This window comes from Lithobates pipiens, unplaced genomic scaffold (assembly GCF_037356315.1).
Source record: "Lithobates pipiens isolate NorthernLeopardFrog02 unplaced genomic scaffold, aLitPip1_a1.2 Scaffold_3, whole genome shotgun sequence".
Taxonomy (NCBI): Eukaryota; Metazoa; Chordata; class Amphibia; order Anura; family Ranidae; genus Lithobates; species Lithobates pipiens.
In genome coordinates, this window is record NW_027507790.1 from 168,686,105 (window position 1) to 168,701,815 (window position 15,711).

Genomic DNA, 15,711 nt, shown 5'->3' on the forward strand with positions numbered 1-15,711 from the left:
TTATTTAAATATAAAGTTATTAAAATGAACCCTTTGGTTGCAAAGAGGCTTTTTTTTCTTTCCTCTTTTGCTGAAGGGACACATATCAGAACAAACAACATGAAATAAAAAACAAAAAAAAAACAAACATACGGCAGATTCTAGAACATTAAGGTTTATGCATACAACAGGATTTTTCAAACATTAATTGCAATTTAAATTAGGAGTTTGGGATTGCAAACATTACACGCAGCAAATAGAAAACTTTTCCATTTATTTTATATTTTTGTTTCATAAATTTTTATTTTTTTCCATTTAGAACCAGAAACTGCTTTTAAAAGGGGTTGTCCACAAAGCAAATTAAAGTGCTTAACTTGCATGAGCCCGCCCCCCCCCCCCCCCCCCCATGTAGTAAGAGAAGGTCTAATCTACAAGCAAAATTGACATGCTATGGGTATAAGCCCCATGTGCCCAAATTTTAGCAGCAGGGTCACTGCAGGTACAACCAGGCATTTAGCATGGCGCTTTGCGAGTTCTGCAACATCCAATGGCTGTAGTGTTAGTTCATCAAGCAAAGTAAACAGTGTATATTAGTACTTCTAATGTGTATGGGGGTAAAGCTACCATGCCAACAATGGAGAGGTCAGATGCAGGAATTCATGTTTTGCCTTGCATAGAAAACCCCTTTAAGGCCCCTTTCACACGACGCGGGACTGTAAAGTCGCATGACAAGAAGTACCCCATGATATCCAATGAGTATCGTTCATATCTGTGTGACTTTAAGTCGCAGCAACTTCAAAGTTGTCCCTGCACTACTTTGGTCTGACTTTTGATGCGACTTTAGTCACGGCAAAGTCGCGGCAAAGTCATGGCAAAGTCATGGCAAAGTCATGGCAAAGTCATGGCAAAGTCATGGCAAAGTCATGGCAAAGTCATGGCAAAGTCATGGCAAAGTCATGGCAAAGTTGCACGACTTTCAGGAAGCACAAGTGTGAAAACGGCCTAAATTAAATTTAAAAAAATGTATTGCAGATAAGTGTTATTTAAAATGTACACAAAAGCAGAGAATTTCAACATCAGTTTTAACAAAGACAAAAAAATAGAATAGGGGTGAGGGTGCGGCTATCCAGGCTAAAGCTTTCCCCATCCATTCTTTTTACCAAGCAAAGAATGCAATTCTGAGCTTAGCTGGATTCTGTTTAATAATTAAAATAAAATGCAGCATTCAAAGCACCTCTGTGAAACCCGGTCAGACGGAAAGCACAATTCGACTATTAAGGAGAAACTGATCCAGCAGTGTGATTGCAAGGGCAGCAGGAAAGCTAAACAGAATAAGTTACATATTAACAAAAACGCATATAATGATCATTGCACCAGTGTTTCAATAAACCGTCCTGTTATAGAAATAGTGCCTGTAAAGCGTCTGAAAACTGCCTCATGCCGCCCGAGTGCTTTCAGGACATTAGAAAAAGTCCTGCAAGCAGAATCTTTGGGGCGGTTTGGGAGCATTATATACAGTGCTCCCCAAACTCCCTGCCCGTTAAAATGAAAAGCGATTTGAAAGCTCTGAAACACAGGCGTTTAACCCCCTTCTTTTTTTTTTTTAAACAGCCCCGCTAGCTGCCAAGAAGCGCCGCTTAAACATCGGTAAAGCGAAGCTCGTTTTAGTGGCTCTTTACCGCTGTTTAAGCAGCCCTTTTTGGCAGCTAGCGGGGCAGTCCCATTGTGAAAGGGCTCTGCAAGTGAGAACTCTGGAGCTCCCCTATGAACAAGATTGTTTCCTATAGATGTGTTAGCTATTTTGTTAAATGCCATCTGAACAATCCCATGAGCCACTTGGTTTATGTAAAAAAACAAAAAAACAAACACTAATGCCAGCACCTAACATAATACTTTACAGCCCAGATAAACATTCAGTTAAAATAATCTAAACACATCCAAGGTGCATAAAAATCAAGGATGATTAAAGCCTTACTTTTTTTTAAGAAAGCCACCACAGAGTATAAAAGCCTTTCCCTTGCCAGCATCTGGCTCCCTATTGATTGGAAAGCTCTAGTCCTAACTCAGCAGTGGCCATGTTGGTCCTCTGCAGAGAGGTCACTGCTTAAAGTGGCTGCAAACCCTGATATCTACCCAGTGAAGTGACTGGCCTCAGCTGATACACAGAAAGAAAATAATGCTACATAGTTGTACATGTTTATCTGCTGCCTTCTCTTCTCTACAGCCATTCAAAGTCCAGAATTTATAAGGCCTCACTGAGCTGTCAGAAAAAAGGGGGTGGAGGGATGCAGTTACACTCTGCAGAAATTAGTGCAGAAAACACAGAGTTGATTGGAGGGGAGGGAAGGGAAGGGGAGGGACACTACCCCCCCCCCCCCCACTTCACACAGCAACAGAGCTGAGGCTGTCAATCTGCTGGAGCTCCAGCCTGTCACCATTTTTCTCTTGGCGCCAGTAAAACTTGTCAGAAGTGATTCATGCTGATAGCAGAGGAATGAAGTTGCAGACAAAAATGACACTTGGTGCTCTTAATTGAGACAAGCACACACTATAGAGGGATAAGCTTTGTTTATATTTCAGGCCTCAGGTGTACAAGCACTAAGTACCGAGAACAGGGGTCCTTGTATACAGCATGCTGGCAGGAGACAGGCTTTTCTACTCAGGCTGTGGCAACACTCTTAAGAAAACAAACCATAAGACTCTGCACCCTTTTAGTGTCGATGCACCTGGAATGTATTCAGACAATTTCAATTGAAAGCTCGGATTGGTTTTAATGTTGTTGACAATGAAGGCATGTGCCTATTAGTTACTAACTTGGATAAACTGGCACATTAATTATGTTTTATCCTGCTTGCTTTAAATGGTCACTGGAAAAATATTTGTCAACAAAATAGTGTTTGTCCCTTTTAGAGGGTTCAGTGTATCCAACAAATCAGTGTCCAACACTGAACCAAATGCTGCCAGGGAGAAGGATTTTGCTTAAATTGATTAAAATGATCAAATACCAGAAAATTGTGGTCACTCTAGGGTGCACACACTGCCACTGTAAGCAGAATACAGGGAAATAAACACCTGTACAATGTACCCGTTTCTAATAATCATCAGGGGATTACATATTTGAAGTATAATGTGTGCTTATAGGTTTACGCTGCCTGGCAGTGAATAAGGAGCACAACAATTTCATTCTAACCTCTAGCTGATATTGTACTGAGTTCAGATTTTTAACAAAAATTTTATATAAACATTCGGTCTTCGCTTCGTTTGTGCCTAGAATGGTGTCTAATATACACAACATTTTACCTTTATATGATCGTGAACGTGATAATACAAACTGCATGGATTGGCCTTGAAGGTGCAAGTTTGCCATTTTATGTATAGCAATGCACAATCGCCACATGAAAATTCTGCTCTCCTGCATAGGGAGGCTAATTGACTAAGAAGCTGGTGAAGGAAATATTAAGTCTGAAATGGCTGATCTGACCGATCTGTGCCATAAATAAAAAAAAACAAGCCACGTATAGATGTTTATGCTAACTGAGGCTTTCTATTAGGTAAAAAATGAGTTCTATCACCAAAGGCAATATGCTGCTGTCTGATGTCCTGTTGTGGATGACGGGAATCAAAGCACTGTCTAGGTCATTTAGGTATGCTTGAGGGAGAAGCTGACCTCCTGATCCTGCTCGATACTCCACCTAATAGTAGGACAGAAAAAAGGAGGAAAAGATAAATAACCACAAAATGACTCACTGTAGCCACACTCAAGAACATGAGAATTTAAGTAAAAATGTACAATGCCTGTATCTCGGAGTGGCAATCATCTTTCACAAGGTACGTGCTAAATCCTAACTGGATATTAGTGGATGTTACCAAGCTAAAACACCATGAAGCCAATGCATGGAAGCTTAGTGAGACCAGAAAAACAGGTGGTGGTCCTCCAACTTGCGAAGACAGATGCTGCCTCAGGCAGCACAGTGGTGTAGTGGTTAGCACTCTCACCTAGCAGTAAGAAGGGTCGCTGGTTCAAATCCCAACCACGACACTACCTGCCTGGAGTTTGCATGTTCTCCCTGTGCCTGCATGGGTTTCCTCCGGGTACTCCGGTTTCCTCCCACAATCCAAAGACATGCAGGTAGGTTAATTGGCTTCTGTCCAAAATTGGCCCTAGTATATGAATGGGTATATGAATGGGGACCTTGAATTGTGGGCTCCTTGAGGGTAGGGACTGATGGGAGTGTGCAATGTACAGGGATGGGGACAATTGTAGACACTCACTCAGGTTGAACTGGATGGACTGGTGTCTTTATTCAACCTTACTAACTATGAAACTATGCTAGATGCTGTCAAAAACACCAAGGACTCCAACATCTTTGAGAGAATGGGTTCAGGTAGCGAAGGAGTTACTCTTTCCCTGAGCACAAAAGTCTCAGAAAAAAGGCAAAATAACCAGCCAACCAACTGATGTGAATGTACAATATATTTTTTGTGTGTGTGTGTAAATTGGCGGTACTATACAAGTACCTGTAATAATAATAATAAAATATCCAACAAGTGCCATGTTTTTTTTAATTAGATGCTGGTTTTCACCTTGTTTTTATCCTTTGTTTGCATATCCGTGCTGCAAAAAACTCCTATTATCTTCATTGTACAGTACAGGACACAGGAATTTATTCTTAGACCATGATATATCGCCAAGCAACAAATCCAGAGGTGGGCAACAAAACAGCCAAAACAATGACAACAGACCTACAGGATCAATAGAAGATTTGTAGGCAAAGCATGAAGGCTTATCACGACCAGAAAAACAGGTGGTGGCCCTCCAACTTGCGAGGACAGATGCTAGACGCTGTACAATAAAAGCCTCAAGGACCCCAACATCTTTGAGAGAATGGGTTCATGTAGCGAAGGAGTTACTCATTCTCTGAGGGCAGAAGCTTCAGAAAGAGGCAAAATAACCAACCAGCCGGGTGGAAGAAATCCCATAGGGGGATCTTCTTTTAAGGAACAGAAGAGGGTTCAGCTTGCAAGGAAATAAAGTGGCAGGCAGCCCTAATCCCATCTGTACCCATAAGGTGAATAATTGTTTGATATGCCTGCAAGGTGGAAAATGGGGGTGGTGGGGAGGGTTACTTTGGATATTTGGCCCCAACGTAGTCTTATATATAAAAAAAAAAAAAAAAAAAAAAAAAAAAAAAAAAAAAAGGTGCTAGGAGCAATGGAGAGAGGCCGATTTCATTTTTACCAAGGCTATTTAAATGGAATAGCTCTCTTTGAGCACAAAGGGGTGCTCTATGTGGCTAAAAGCATCTGACGCGGCCACAGGGGGGCAAAGAAAGTTGAAATAAGGAAAGAGGAGCAACTTTTTGCAAAAGTGGGTGCACAGGAAGTGCAAAAGCCAAGGTGTTAGGTAGAGGATTATTAAAGACCTAACCAAGACCTGCAGGGTATCAAGGGTTATACATTTGGCAATTCCAAACGGAAGGCATAGCAAGTTAATTAACAGAAACTATTTCTAGGATGGATTCCTCTATCATCACACTAGGTGAGAACTACCCCACTTGATAGATTGTTGAGGAGGGGCATTCTGCATGCCACTGGTAAAGGAGCACCCAACCTAAAGACTGGAATGTGTCCGATTGGTGAATATCACCAAATTAGAGATAATAGGAGGAGATTTCTGGGCGAGAGTCTTTAGAGCAGTCGTAAACTGAAGATGTTTGGTGAGAGAGGTAGGCTGTATTTGGAGGAGAGACAAAAGCATAAGAGAAGTACGGACGAATGGAGTCGCCTGGTACCAAGGACAGGTCTTTGAGGTAGCCCTCTGACTTTGTTTCACTTTATCACTTAAAAGGAGTTGTAAAGGCAGAAGGCATTTTATCTTAATGCATTCTATGCATTAAGAAAAAAAACCTTCTGTGTGTAGCACTCCCCCAGCACCCTCCAATTACCTTTCTGAGCACCTTCTCTCTCTCTCCAATGATGTCCACGATCCCCTCAGCCATCCAGTACACTCCCCCTGATTGGTTGAGACAAAGCAGCGGCGCTATTGGGTCCTGCAGCTGTCAAAGTCAGCCAGCCAATTAGGGGAGAGGGGATGAGGCCAGGTCAGGGCTTAGTGTCTGAATGGATACACGGAGCTCTGACTCGGCTTGGGTGCCCCAGTTTGTTTTTTTAAAACGAGCCTTTAAATTCACCAAGTCCAACATTCTCTGGTCTCATGTCTCATGGCTAAGCCATATCAACTGCCATTATCCTGTCTAATCAAAAGGCCCTTACTGGCAACTAAAAGAGTCATTACAGTGGAATAGCAGCTAGCAGACTACAGCAGGCTGCAGGGGTGAAAAATAAAATAAAATAAGGATTGGTACAGAGGGAGCTTTCCTGGCTAATAAAGGTAACATGCTTCTAAGGCCCATGCCACACTTGCAATCCTGTTCGCTATGTAGAACAGGGCAGGGACACAAAAATGCTTTTGCATATGTTGCTCTGTCACTAAAAGGATGAGCAAGGCATTGCTTTTACACTGGCAAGTGACATTCTGCAGTGTTTCCATCAGTGAGCTGGCAATGGCTCGCTCATCTTGACAGTAACAGACTGAACATTTTAAAAACGTACTTAACAGTGATCCTGTTGCTGGTAAGTTGTCACCAGTGACAGCAGCCTTAGGCAAGATTTTTTTTTTTTTTAAGTATAAAATGGGCTGTTTTGCTTTAAATAAACGTGGAACCTGTAATTGAATCTTCCATAAATTCAATACTTATGACGTTCTTTAGAAAAACTAAGAAATATGGCAGAAATTATTACAAAGAGATACCATGTCAATATCCATAGAGACTCGCAGTCCTATCTTATTCATTCCTCTGTTCTTCAAGGTCTTTATATGTGGGCACAGGGCAGCTCCACACGCTGTGGCAATTTCTTTAGCAAACTGAATATGAGCCGTACTGCTGAAGGGTTCACGTTCTCTAAGAAGATAAAACACCTACAAAAAAAGAAAAAAAATGCATCATGCTTTAGCTTTAAAGCCACTGTTTTTATTGCTGTAATACAATCAATCAGGTTGCAATGCATATAAAGTAATAAATTCCCTGCTTTTTTTTTATCTTATTTTAATTTGTTTAGTTAAGTTCTGAAGCGAGGGATAAAATATCCAGTTCAACATGAATTCTGTTCAGGGCACTGCTTGTGTGTGAAAACAGCAGTCTGACTCTCCAGGATGCTGCTGGCACTGGGTATTTTAACCTTTGCTACTGAACTTATAAAAAAATAAAAAATAAATAAAAAAGAGCAGTGTATTTATTATTATATATGCAGCATGACTGCTTTACAGTAATATAGGGTTCAACTGGGAATTATATTTAAAAAAAATGTTACACAAGCTATATGGCTGCATGCTGCACTGCTAACCTGTCATGTTCATTTTAATCTAACAGTAACTGTAAAATGCATGTGACTAAATAAAAAGTAATAAACTACAAGTTGGCCAATAATACACTTAATGGCATATAGTTACATAGTTAGTAAGTTGAATAAAGACATCAGTCCATCCAGTTCAACCTGAGTGAGTGTCTACAATTGTCCCTATCCCTGTACATCGCACACTCACTTCAGTCCCTACCCTCAAGGAGTCCACAATCCAAGGTCCCCATTCATATACTAGGGCTAATTTTGGACAGAAACCAATTAACCTACCTGCATGTCTTTGGAGTGTGGGAGGAAACCGGAGTACCTGGAGGAAACCCACGCAGGCACAGGGAGAACAAGCAAACTCCAGGCAGATATTGTCGTGGTTGGGATTTGAACCATCAACCCTTTTTACTGCTAGGTGAGAGTGCTAACCACTACACCACTGTGCTGCCCTATATACATCTAAGATGAAGAAAATGACTGCTACTATACTGGCCCACAAGCCACAATCTCACAAAGCATTAACAATGGTGCAGGTCCTGCTTTTACAGTACAAAACAATGCAGTGAAAGAACTTCCCCTCTACAGAGCTGTTTGGTTTTGGATTATTTTTAAAGTGCATTTAAAGCCCAGGCCAAGTTTTTGGTAGTGCCTCTGCTCAGGTTTGTATTTTATTTAAATTTTTTTAATGTTCCCAGTAGAGAGATTCACCCCCTCGATCAGTTTAAAAAAAAAAATTAAAATTTTCAGTTTTCAGTCACCTCTTACTTTCTGTTTTGTCCCTGGGGCAGAAAGTATAGGCAATTCTCCCCAATGGGGCACAGATGGCAAAAAAAAAAAAAAAAAAAAAAGCCCGACAGTAGTTTTAGTGGGTTACTAAACCCTAGTTTTTTAAAGAACATATACTTACCCCCACTGTGCAGTTTGTTTTGCACAGAGTGGCCCGAAGCTCGTCTTCTGGGGTCCACCAGCATCGCTTGCGGCTCCTCCTGGCATCTGGAAACCCCCTAGGAGAACCACTCTGCCAGGGGGATTACCGTGCTCCCGGGTCCAACATTTGCATCCATAGACACAGAATGCCGGACTCGGCCCCGTCCCCCACGTCATTGGATTTGATTGACAGCAGCGGGAGCCAATGACTGCGCTGCTAACAATCTATCCAATCAGGAGCCGAGAACCCCGGCCAGAGAGGTAGAGCACATCTCCGGCGGGGGAACGAATGGGCTCAGGTGAGTAAAATGGGGGGGGGGGTTGGATATGCTGCTGAGTGACAGAACTTTTTTCACCTTAATGCATAGGAATGAATCATCTTTGTTTCCATTGACTTCTATGGGGAAACTCGCTTTGATATGCAAGTGCTTTGGATTACAAGCGTTCTCCTGAAACGGATTATACTCGTAAGCGAAGGTTCCACTGTATAGATATATTTAGAATAGTTAAGCTGAGTATACTAGATTTTCAAATGATCATTTGTGAAAATATGCACACAAAACCTTGTATGAAAACACATTAAGGATTATAAAATTGAACAAGTGTTCTTAACCACTTCAGCCCTGGAAGGATTACACCCTTAATGACCAGGCCATTTTTTGCAATATGCCACTGCGTCGCTTTATCTGACAACTGCATTGTCATGCGACGCTGTACCCAAATAAAATGTATTTGTCTTTTTTTCCCCATACAAATAGAGCGTTCTCTTGGTGGTATTTGATCACCTCTGCGTTTTTTAATTTTAGCGCTATAAACAAAAAAAGGGCGTAAATTTTGGGGAAAATATTTTTTTTTTTTAACTTTTTTACTTACGGCTATAATACAAAAAAATAAAAATTATATACACACACACACACACACACACACACACACACACAATATATATATATACACACATACATACACACACACACACAATATATATATAATTATAGTGTATGTATATACCGTTTCCCCTAAAATAAGACCTAGCGTGATTGTCGGTGACGGCTGCAATATAAGCCCTAGCCCCCAAATAAGCCCTAGTTAAAGTCCTTGTAGGTCTTATTTTCAGGGTAGGGCTTATATTGCAGCCATCACCGACAATCATGCTAGGTCTTATTTTCGGGGAAACAGGGTATATATATATATATATATATATATATATATATATATATACATACACACATATATACACACATATATACATATATACACACATATACATATATATATATATATATATATATATATATTACACACAAAAAAATATATTTCTTCATCAGTTTAGGTTAATATGGATTTGGCTACATATTTTTGGTTAAAAAAAAAAAAAAAAAAAAAAAATGAAAAAAGGCCAAACCGAATAAGCGTATAATGATTGCTTTGCGCAAAAGTTATAGCATCTACAAAATAGGGGATAGATTTGTGGACATTTTTTTTCCTATGTTTTTACTGGTAAATGGTGGTGATCTACGGTTTTTAGCAGGACTGCGAAATTGCGGCAGACAAATCTGACCCCAAGTGACACTTTTAGAGACCAGTGACATCATTACAGTGATCAGTGCTTAAAAAAATAAAATATATGCACTGAGCAATGAAGAACCGATGCGGGCAGGAAAGGGGTTAACATTAGGGGGTGATCAAGTAGTTAACTGTGTTCCCTGTGTTCTAACTGTGTGGGGGAGGGGCTCACTGGGAAAACACAGAGACCGTTGTTCCTGATCACTAGGAACAGCAGGATGTTGTCCATGTTGTCCCGTCAGAACTGGGATGTACCTTGTTTACATAGGCAGATCCAAGTTCTGCCTCTCTGTACCACAAAAGTGGGTGGCCATAGAGTCCGCTGGACCCACAGGCGCACGCGCGTCCAAAGTATCTATTGCATGAAACGACGTACAGGTACGTCGTTTCACGCCAAAGAGCCACGCTGTCACCATATATGTGCAATGAGCAGTCTCTAAGTGGTTAAAAAAAAAAAAAAATCTGAATGAAAATCTACTAGTGTATAACCAGCCTTATTCAACCCGGAAAAAAATCTCTATTTTGTGTATTGCCTCTTCTGGTCTTAGTAGGTCCTAAAAAAAAAAAAAACAGCTAAGAATGTCCAATAGGGCAAAACGCAGTATGCAAAGAGCAGTAACCCATAGCAAACAAGAAGAATGAATCATTCATTAATTATATAATTTAATGAATTCAACCTATGACAAACTGAAATCGAATTGGGTGCCATGGGTTACTGTATAAGCCCGGTAACATGCATGTACATTTAGTTAGAACCAAAGCCAAAATGTTGTTATTAATTTTGGATAGAGTAAGGGAAGGTTATAATCCCCTTCAGGTTATCTGTGCCCCATTGCGGAGATTTTCCTTCACTTCCTGTCCATAGCCAAAGCAAAGTGAGAGAAAATTCCTCAAAAGTGAGAATTTCTCAACTGATGTCTCCACTGGAAGATTTCCCCTCGATTTCTGTTCTAGTGACAACTTAAAAAATAAAATAAAAAAGTTCACCCCTTTTACTTTCACTCCCGGCATTAACCGCTTCAGCCCCGGAAGAATTTACCCCCTTCCTGACCAGGGCACTTTTTGCGATTCGGCACTGCATTGCTTTAACTGACAATTGCGTGGTCGTGTGACGTGACTCCCAAACAAATTTGACGTCCTTTTTTTCCCACAAATAGAGCGTTCTTTTGGTGGTATTTTTTTTGCGCTATAAACAAAAAAAAAAAAAGCGACAAAACGACTTTTTGCTATAATAAATATCCCCCAAAAATATATATATATAAAAAAAGTTGTTTTTTCCTCAGTTTAGGGCGATACGTATTCTTCTACATATTTTTGGAAAAAAAAATAAAATAAATCGCAATAAGCGATTGATTGGTTTGCGCAAAAGTTATAGCGTTTACAAAATAGGGGATAGCTTTATGGCATTTTTATATTATTTATTTTCTTAAACGGCGGCGGTCAGCGATTTTTATCGTGACTGCGACATTATGGCGGACACATCAGACCACTGTCATTTATACAGCAATCAGTGCTATACAAATGCACTGATTCCTGTGTAAATGACACTGGCAGTGAATGGGTTAACCACTAGGTGGCAGTGTAGGGGTTAAGTGTGTCCTAGGGGGCATGTTGCTAACTGGCGTGGCTGTGTTTTACACATCACTGATCTCTGCTCCAATCACAGGGAGCAGAGATCAGTGTCACTGTTGCTAGGCAGAACAGGGAGATGCTTGTTTACTTTAGCATCTCCCCATTCTTCCTCTCCGCGAGGTGATCGCAGGTATCCCCACGGCGATGGAGTCCGAGGGACCCTCGACCGACTCACAGAGCTTCCTGTGGGCGGGCGCGCACGCCCCTGCCGCCTCTTAAAGGGCAATGTACAGGTACAGGATTCTGCCTGTACGTGCCCTTCTGCCGACGTATACCAGCGTGAGGCGTGAGGCAAGCAGTTAATGGTAAACAGAATAAAGAGGGCGAATCTTTCCAACAAAGACACAGACAACAATAAAACCAGACAGGTGTTGTAAACCTTCTCCACTCTATACAGAACTATAAAAAGTTTTTCCTTTAGTTATACTTCAATACAAACTTCCTCAAACCATCCAATACAAAGGATCTGTCACAACCATACTCTGTGTGAGATAGGACTCAACAAATAGCCACTCCTCACCTCTGTACACTTTACGGTTTTATCATGAGCTTCAAAATCAGTTTCCTGGCATATGCTTTCACTTGGAATTCCTTCCATAGACTGGCCATCAACGGGGCTTACGATTCTGCAGAAGAGAGCATGAATTTTTTTTTTACAGAGTTCAATCATTAACTGGAAAAGCTCTAGGAGCAACATAAAAAGTTTTAGAGGTCGATTTATACAAAATGTATATAGCCATCCATAGAGCGACTTTGTATGTACATTTGTTGTCTGAGTTATTTAAGCCGATTACTTGAACGAATGTTCTTTTATTATGGCCATTAGTAAAATACCACATTATGGCCACTAGATGGAGCTGAGAAACACTGGAAATGCATATGTGTTTGTGAGAAGAAATATAGAACGCTAGAGGGAATTAGCAAATTGAAGCAACAAGCTGGTAGCAGATATTGAATGAACTGAATTTAAAAACTTAAATGTAAGATAGAATTTGGAGAGGGAGAGGAAGGAGGAGAGGGGGAGAGAGACTAAATGGCAAGCACATCACAAGTGATAGTACAGACTCACTGTAAAAGCTGTAAAATACAGAAAATAATTAAGACTGCCAAGTGATGAAAGAAAAAAAAAACACTTTCAATGTAAATACTGTATATACCCTTTATTTTGCTTCTCTTCGGGCTCCACCCATTGGATAATGACTTCTTCAGACAAATCTCCAGAGTCGATTTTACCACATGTTATCCGGAAGTCTTTTTTGTTCCTCAAAGCTTGCCGTAAAGCTTCCATCATTTCCTGTGTTATTTGTACCATCACTCCATCTAGACAATACCAAAGTGGAGATTTAGATGTATAGTTAAATGGAGGAATCAGAAGTAGAGGATTCAATGACTGATTTAAAGGGATTCACCGATCTCATTTAAAAAGTCAAAAACCCATTAGACTTTTTTCTGGACAGGGAGTCTACAAACATTGATAATACAAAGTACAAAGATCTTACACTTGATCTTTAATGATGGAAAACCTATTAAATTGAACATCAAAACAGAACCATGAAAAAGTCTGGGCATCTCAGGACACACAAGAATAAAAATGGAAGCGGTCATGTATTTGCCGAGTTCTTTAGAATAGAAACAAATGTAGAATGTGCAAACATTTGACCCCTCTTAGCATTACTGAATAACTCTCTAAAGTAGCCTCGCTCATCTGGGGTGCCGCAACATCCTGCTTGGAAAAAAATAAAATAAAAAATCAGTCAGATCTGACAGGGATATTTTTCCAGCTGCAGCCACAATGTGTACGACCCCGACTGCTGCCTCTGCAGCTAAGGGGGGCAGCAGTTGGGATTGGTAAAAATGCAGTGCAACCGCACGGTTTTACTGCCAACCTCATGTGTGAAGGAGCCACCAAATCACAGTTGACGACCGTGTGGTGGAAACGCATTGGGAACAGCTTAGGCCTGTGACATCACTGCGCATGCTGGCAGAAGTTGCGGCATCACCAACTTGGTTACTGTGTACTGCAATCTTTCTGTTTCTCAAGTGAGTGGAATAGCTTAATAAATTGTCTATAATTTAAAATTTACTACACTACATGTCTTGCCCTCCACTCCTTGTGTACCATCTGATTGGAGCCATAGCTGACCTGAATTGCCATTGGGGGATATTGTGGCTGTGTGACAGGAAAGCAGTATTGACCTCGGATCGAATCACTTGTGGCTGTTAATCTTTGTTTGGGACTATGTGCACTAAAGCTTTAATTGCTTTTGCTTCACTTTTTTGGACCTTTTATTGATTTCTGGTTTATAAGAATATTAGTAATGTTTGTTTACTGCGTATTATTGCACTAATAGATATGGGGATTATAAGGTTATAAATAACACCTTAAAGTGAAAGCACAAATAGATGGCAATTTGCCATGAACCAGCATGTCATGTGGGAGGAAGGGGAACGAGTCACATGCTTAGCGATAGTTTTTGTTAACTTTGTTCCCAGAGGCCAAAAAGGGAGCAAAAAGTAAAGAGAAGATGGAGAAGGGCATTTATGTGTCCTGCACAAAGCCCATGTTGACTTCAATTGAATTGAAAGCAGAGGTCCACCCTAAAGTGGACCTTCCGCTCATCGGAACCCTCCCCCCCTCCGGCGCCACAATTGGCACCTTTCAGGGGGGAGGGGGTGCAGATACCTGTACAGTACAGGTATCTGCACCCACTTCCGGGATAGCTCTCTGCGGAAAGGGACGTAGATTACGCCCCTTTCCGCAAGTGCCCGCCCCTTTCCGCAAGTGCCCCGCTGCCTGCTGGGAAACACACAGATCCCAGAGACAGCGGGGACCGTCCTTATTGCGCAGCGCGACTCGCGCATGCGCAGTAGGGAACCGGGAAATGAAGCCGAAAGGCTCCATTTCCTGATTCCCATACTCAAGATGGCGGCGGCAGCACCCGAGAGACGATCTAGAGATCGGCTTCGGGTGCCGACATCGCGGGTGCGCTGGACAGGTAAGTGTCACTATTTTAAAAGTCAGCAGCTGCAGTATTTGTAGCTGCTGGCTTTAAAAAAAAAACAAAAAAAAAAAAAAAAAAAAAACGCGGAGTCCCGGCGGACTCCCGCTTTAACTGACAAAAACATATTGAGACATTTTGCAATGTTACACAGGCATATAATGAACAGGTAGAACGATGCAACACACTCATACAGGTAGTCAATGACATATTGCAGTAAAACACCAACAAAGTATCACTAAGGAATTATAAAAGTAATTACCAAGCTAACTAAAGGCCAAAAGCAGTAATATGCAGTAGGGTTGCACCAATACCGTTTTTATTTTTAATCGGCAAGTATGGGTACTGATACTTTGCAGTGCAATCAGGTGCTCATAGGGCTGGAGAAGTTCCTTGTACCCCGTGGGTATAGGGCGGAAGTGATGTCAGCTCGGAGCGGACCACCTCTACATCTCCTCCAGCCCTGTGAGCACCTCTAGCCGCCCTTATCTGCTACCATCGGTGGGACTGGGACACCTATGCAGATTTAGCATGTGGTCAGATATGTATTGTGAGTTCTAGCATTTTTTTTAAACTGCCCACTAGATGGAGCTTTAATCTATATACACACACGCGCAGTGGTGGGAAATCGCATTCTTTTTCAAATCGCATGAGATTTTTACAGTGCCATTCATTTTGTAGTGACACAAAATCGCACTGCAAAGTATCGGTTTTGGTATCAGGGGAATTTGGACGAGTATCAATATTCACTCAAATGCTTGGTATCGGCGCATCCCTAATATGTAGTCATCAAGGTAGATGATAAAGCGCACATGGCCCATTGAAATGAATGGGCAGTGCCGTTGAACCAATGGCAAAGCGCTGCAGTGGCGCTTTGCAGGTCGTTTTAACCCTTTCAGCCGCTAGTGCAGGGTTACAAGCGCCACTAAAGTGCCACTAAAAATAGCAACGCTTTCCCGCCGACGCACCAGTGTGAAAGCAGCCTAAGAGGCGTAACCTTTGCACATATTTGTTTCACTTTTTTCAGTCTGAGTTTAACCAAAGTAAGTGGTCAATTAAACTTCAGAAGCAGTTTAAGTCATTTTAAGTATGTTTCCACTAGAGGTTACGAAAACTTCTCTGCAGTTGGAAAACCAACAAAACATGTAATATGAGGGGGGTTTTCAAACCTTTTTAAGCTCAGCACTGCAGTGTTTTACTTTAA

At 41.3% G+C, this 15,711-nt stretch overlaps 1 protein-coding gene across 2 annotated transcripts in view; it reads right to left on the reverse strand.

Annotated features, from left to right (window-relative positions):
* Window positions 1-373: 373 nt before the first annotated feature.
* The window catches only part of ZFYVE16 (zinc finger FYVE-type containing 16), an 82,996-nt gene continuing 67,658 nt past the window's right edge, over window positions 374-15,711 (reverse strand). For both annotated transcript variants that reach the window (XM_077462469.1, XM_077462468.1), the window contains 4 exons: window positions 12,666-12,828; window positions 12,029-12,134; window positions 6,791-6,958; window positions 374-3,671 (listed from right to left, as the gene is read on the reverse strand). In XM_077462469.1, coding sequence (XP_077318595.1) covers window positions 3,510-3,671; window positions 6,791-6,958; window positions 12,029-12,134; window positions 12,666-12,828 — 599 coding nt within the window. In that variant the 3' untranslated portion in view covers window positions 374-3,509. The remainder of the gene's footprint in view (window positions 3,672-6,790; window positions 6,959-12,028; window positions 12,135-12,665; window positions 12,829-15,711) is intronic.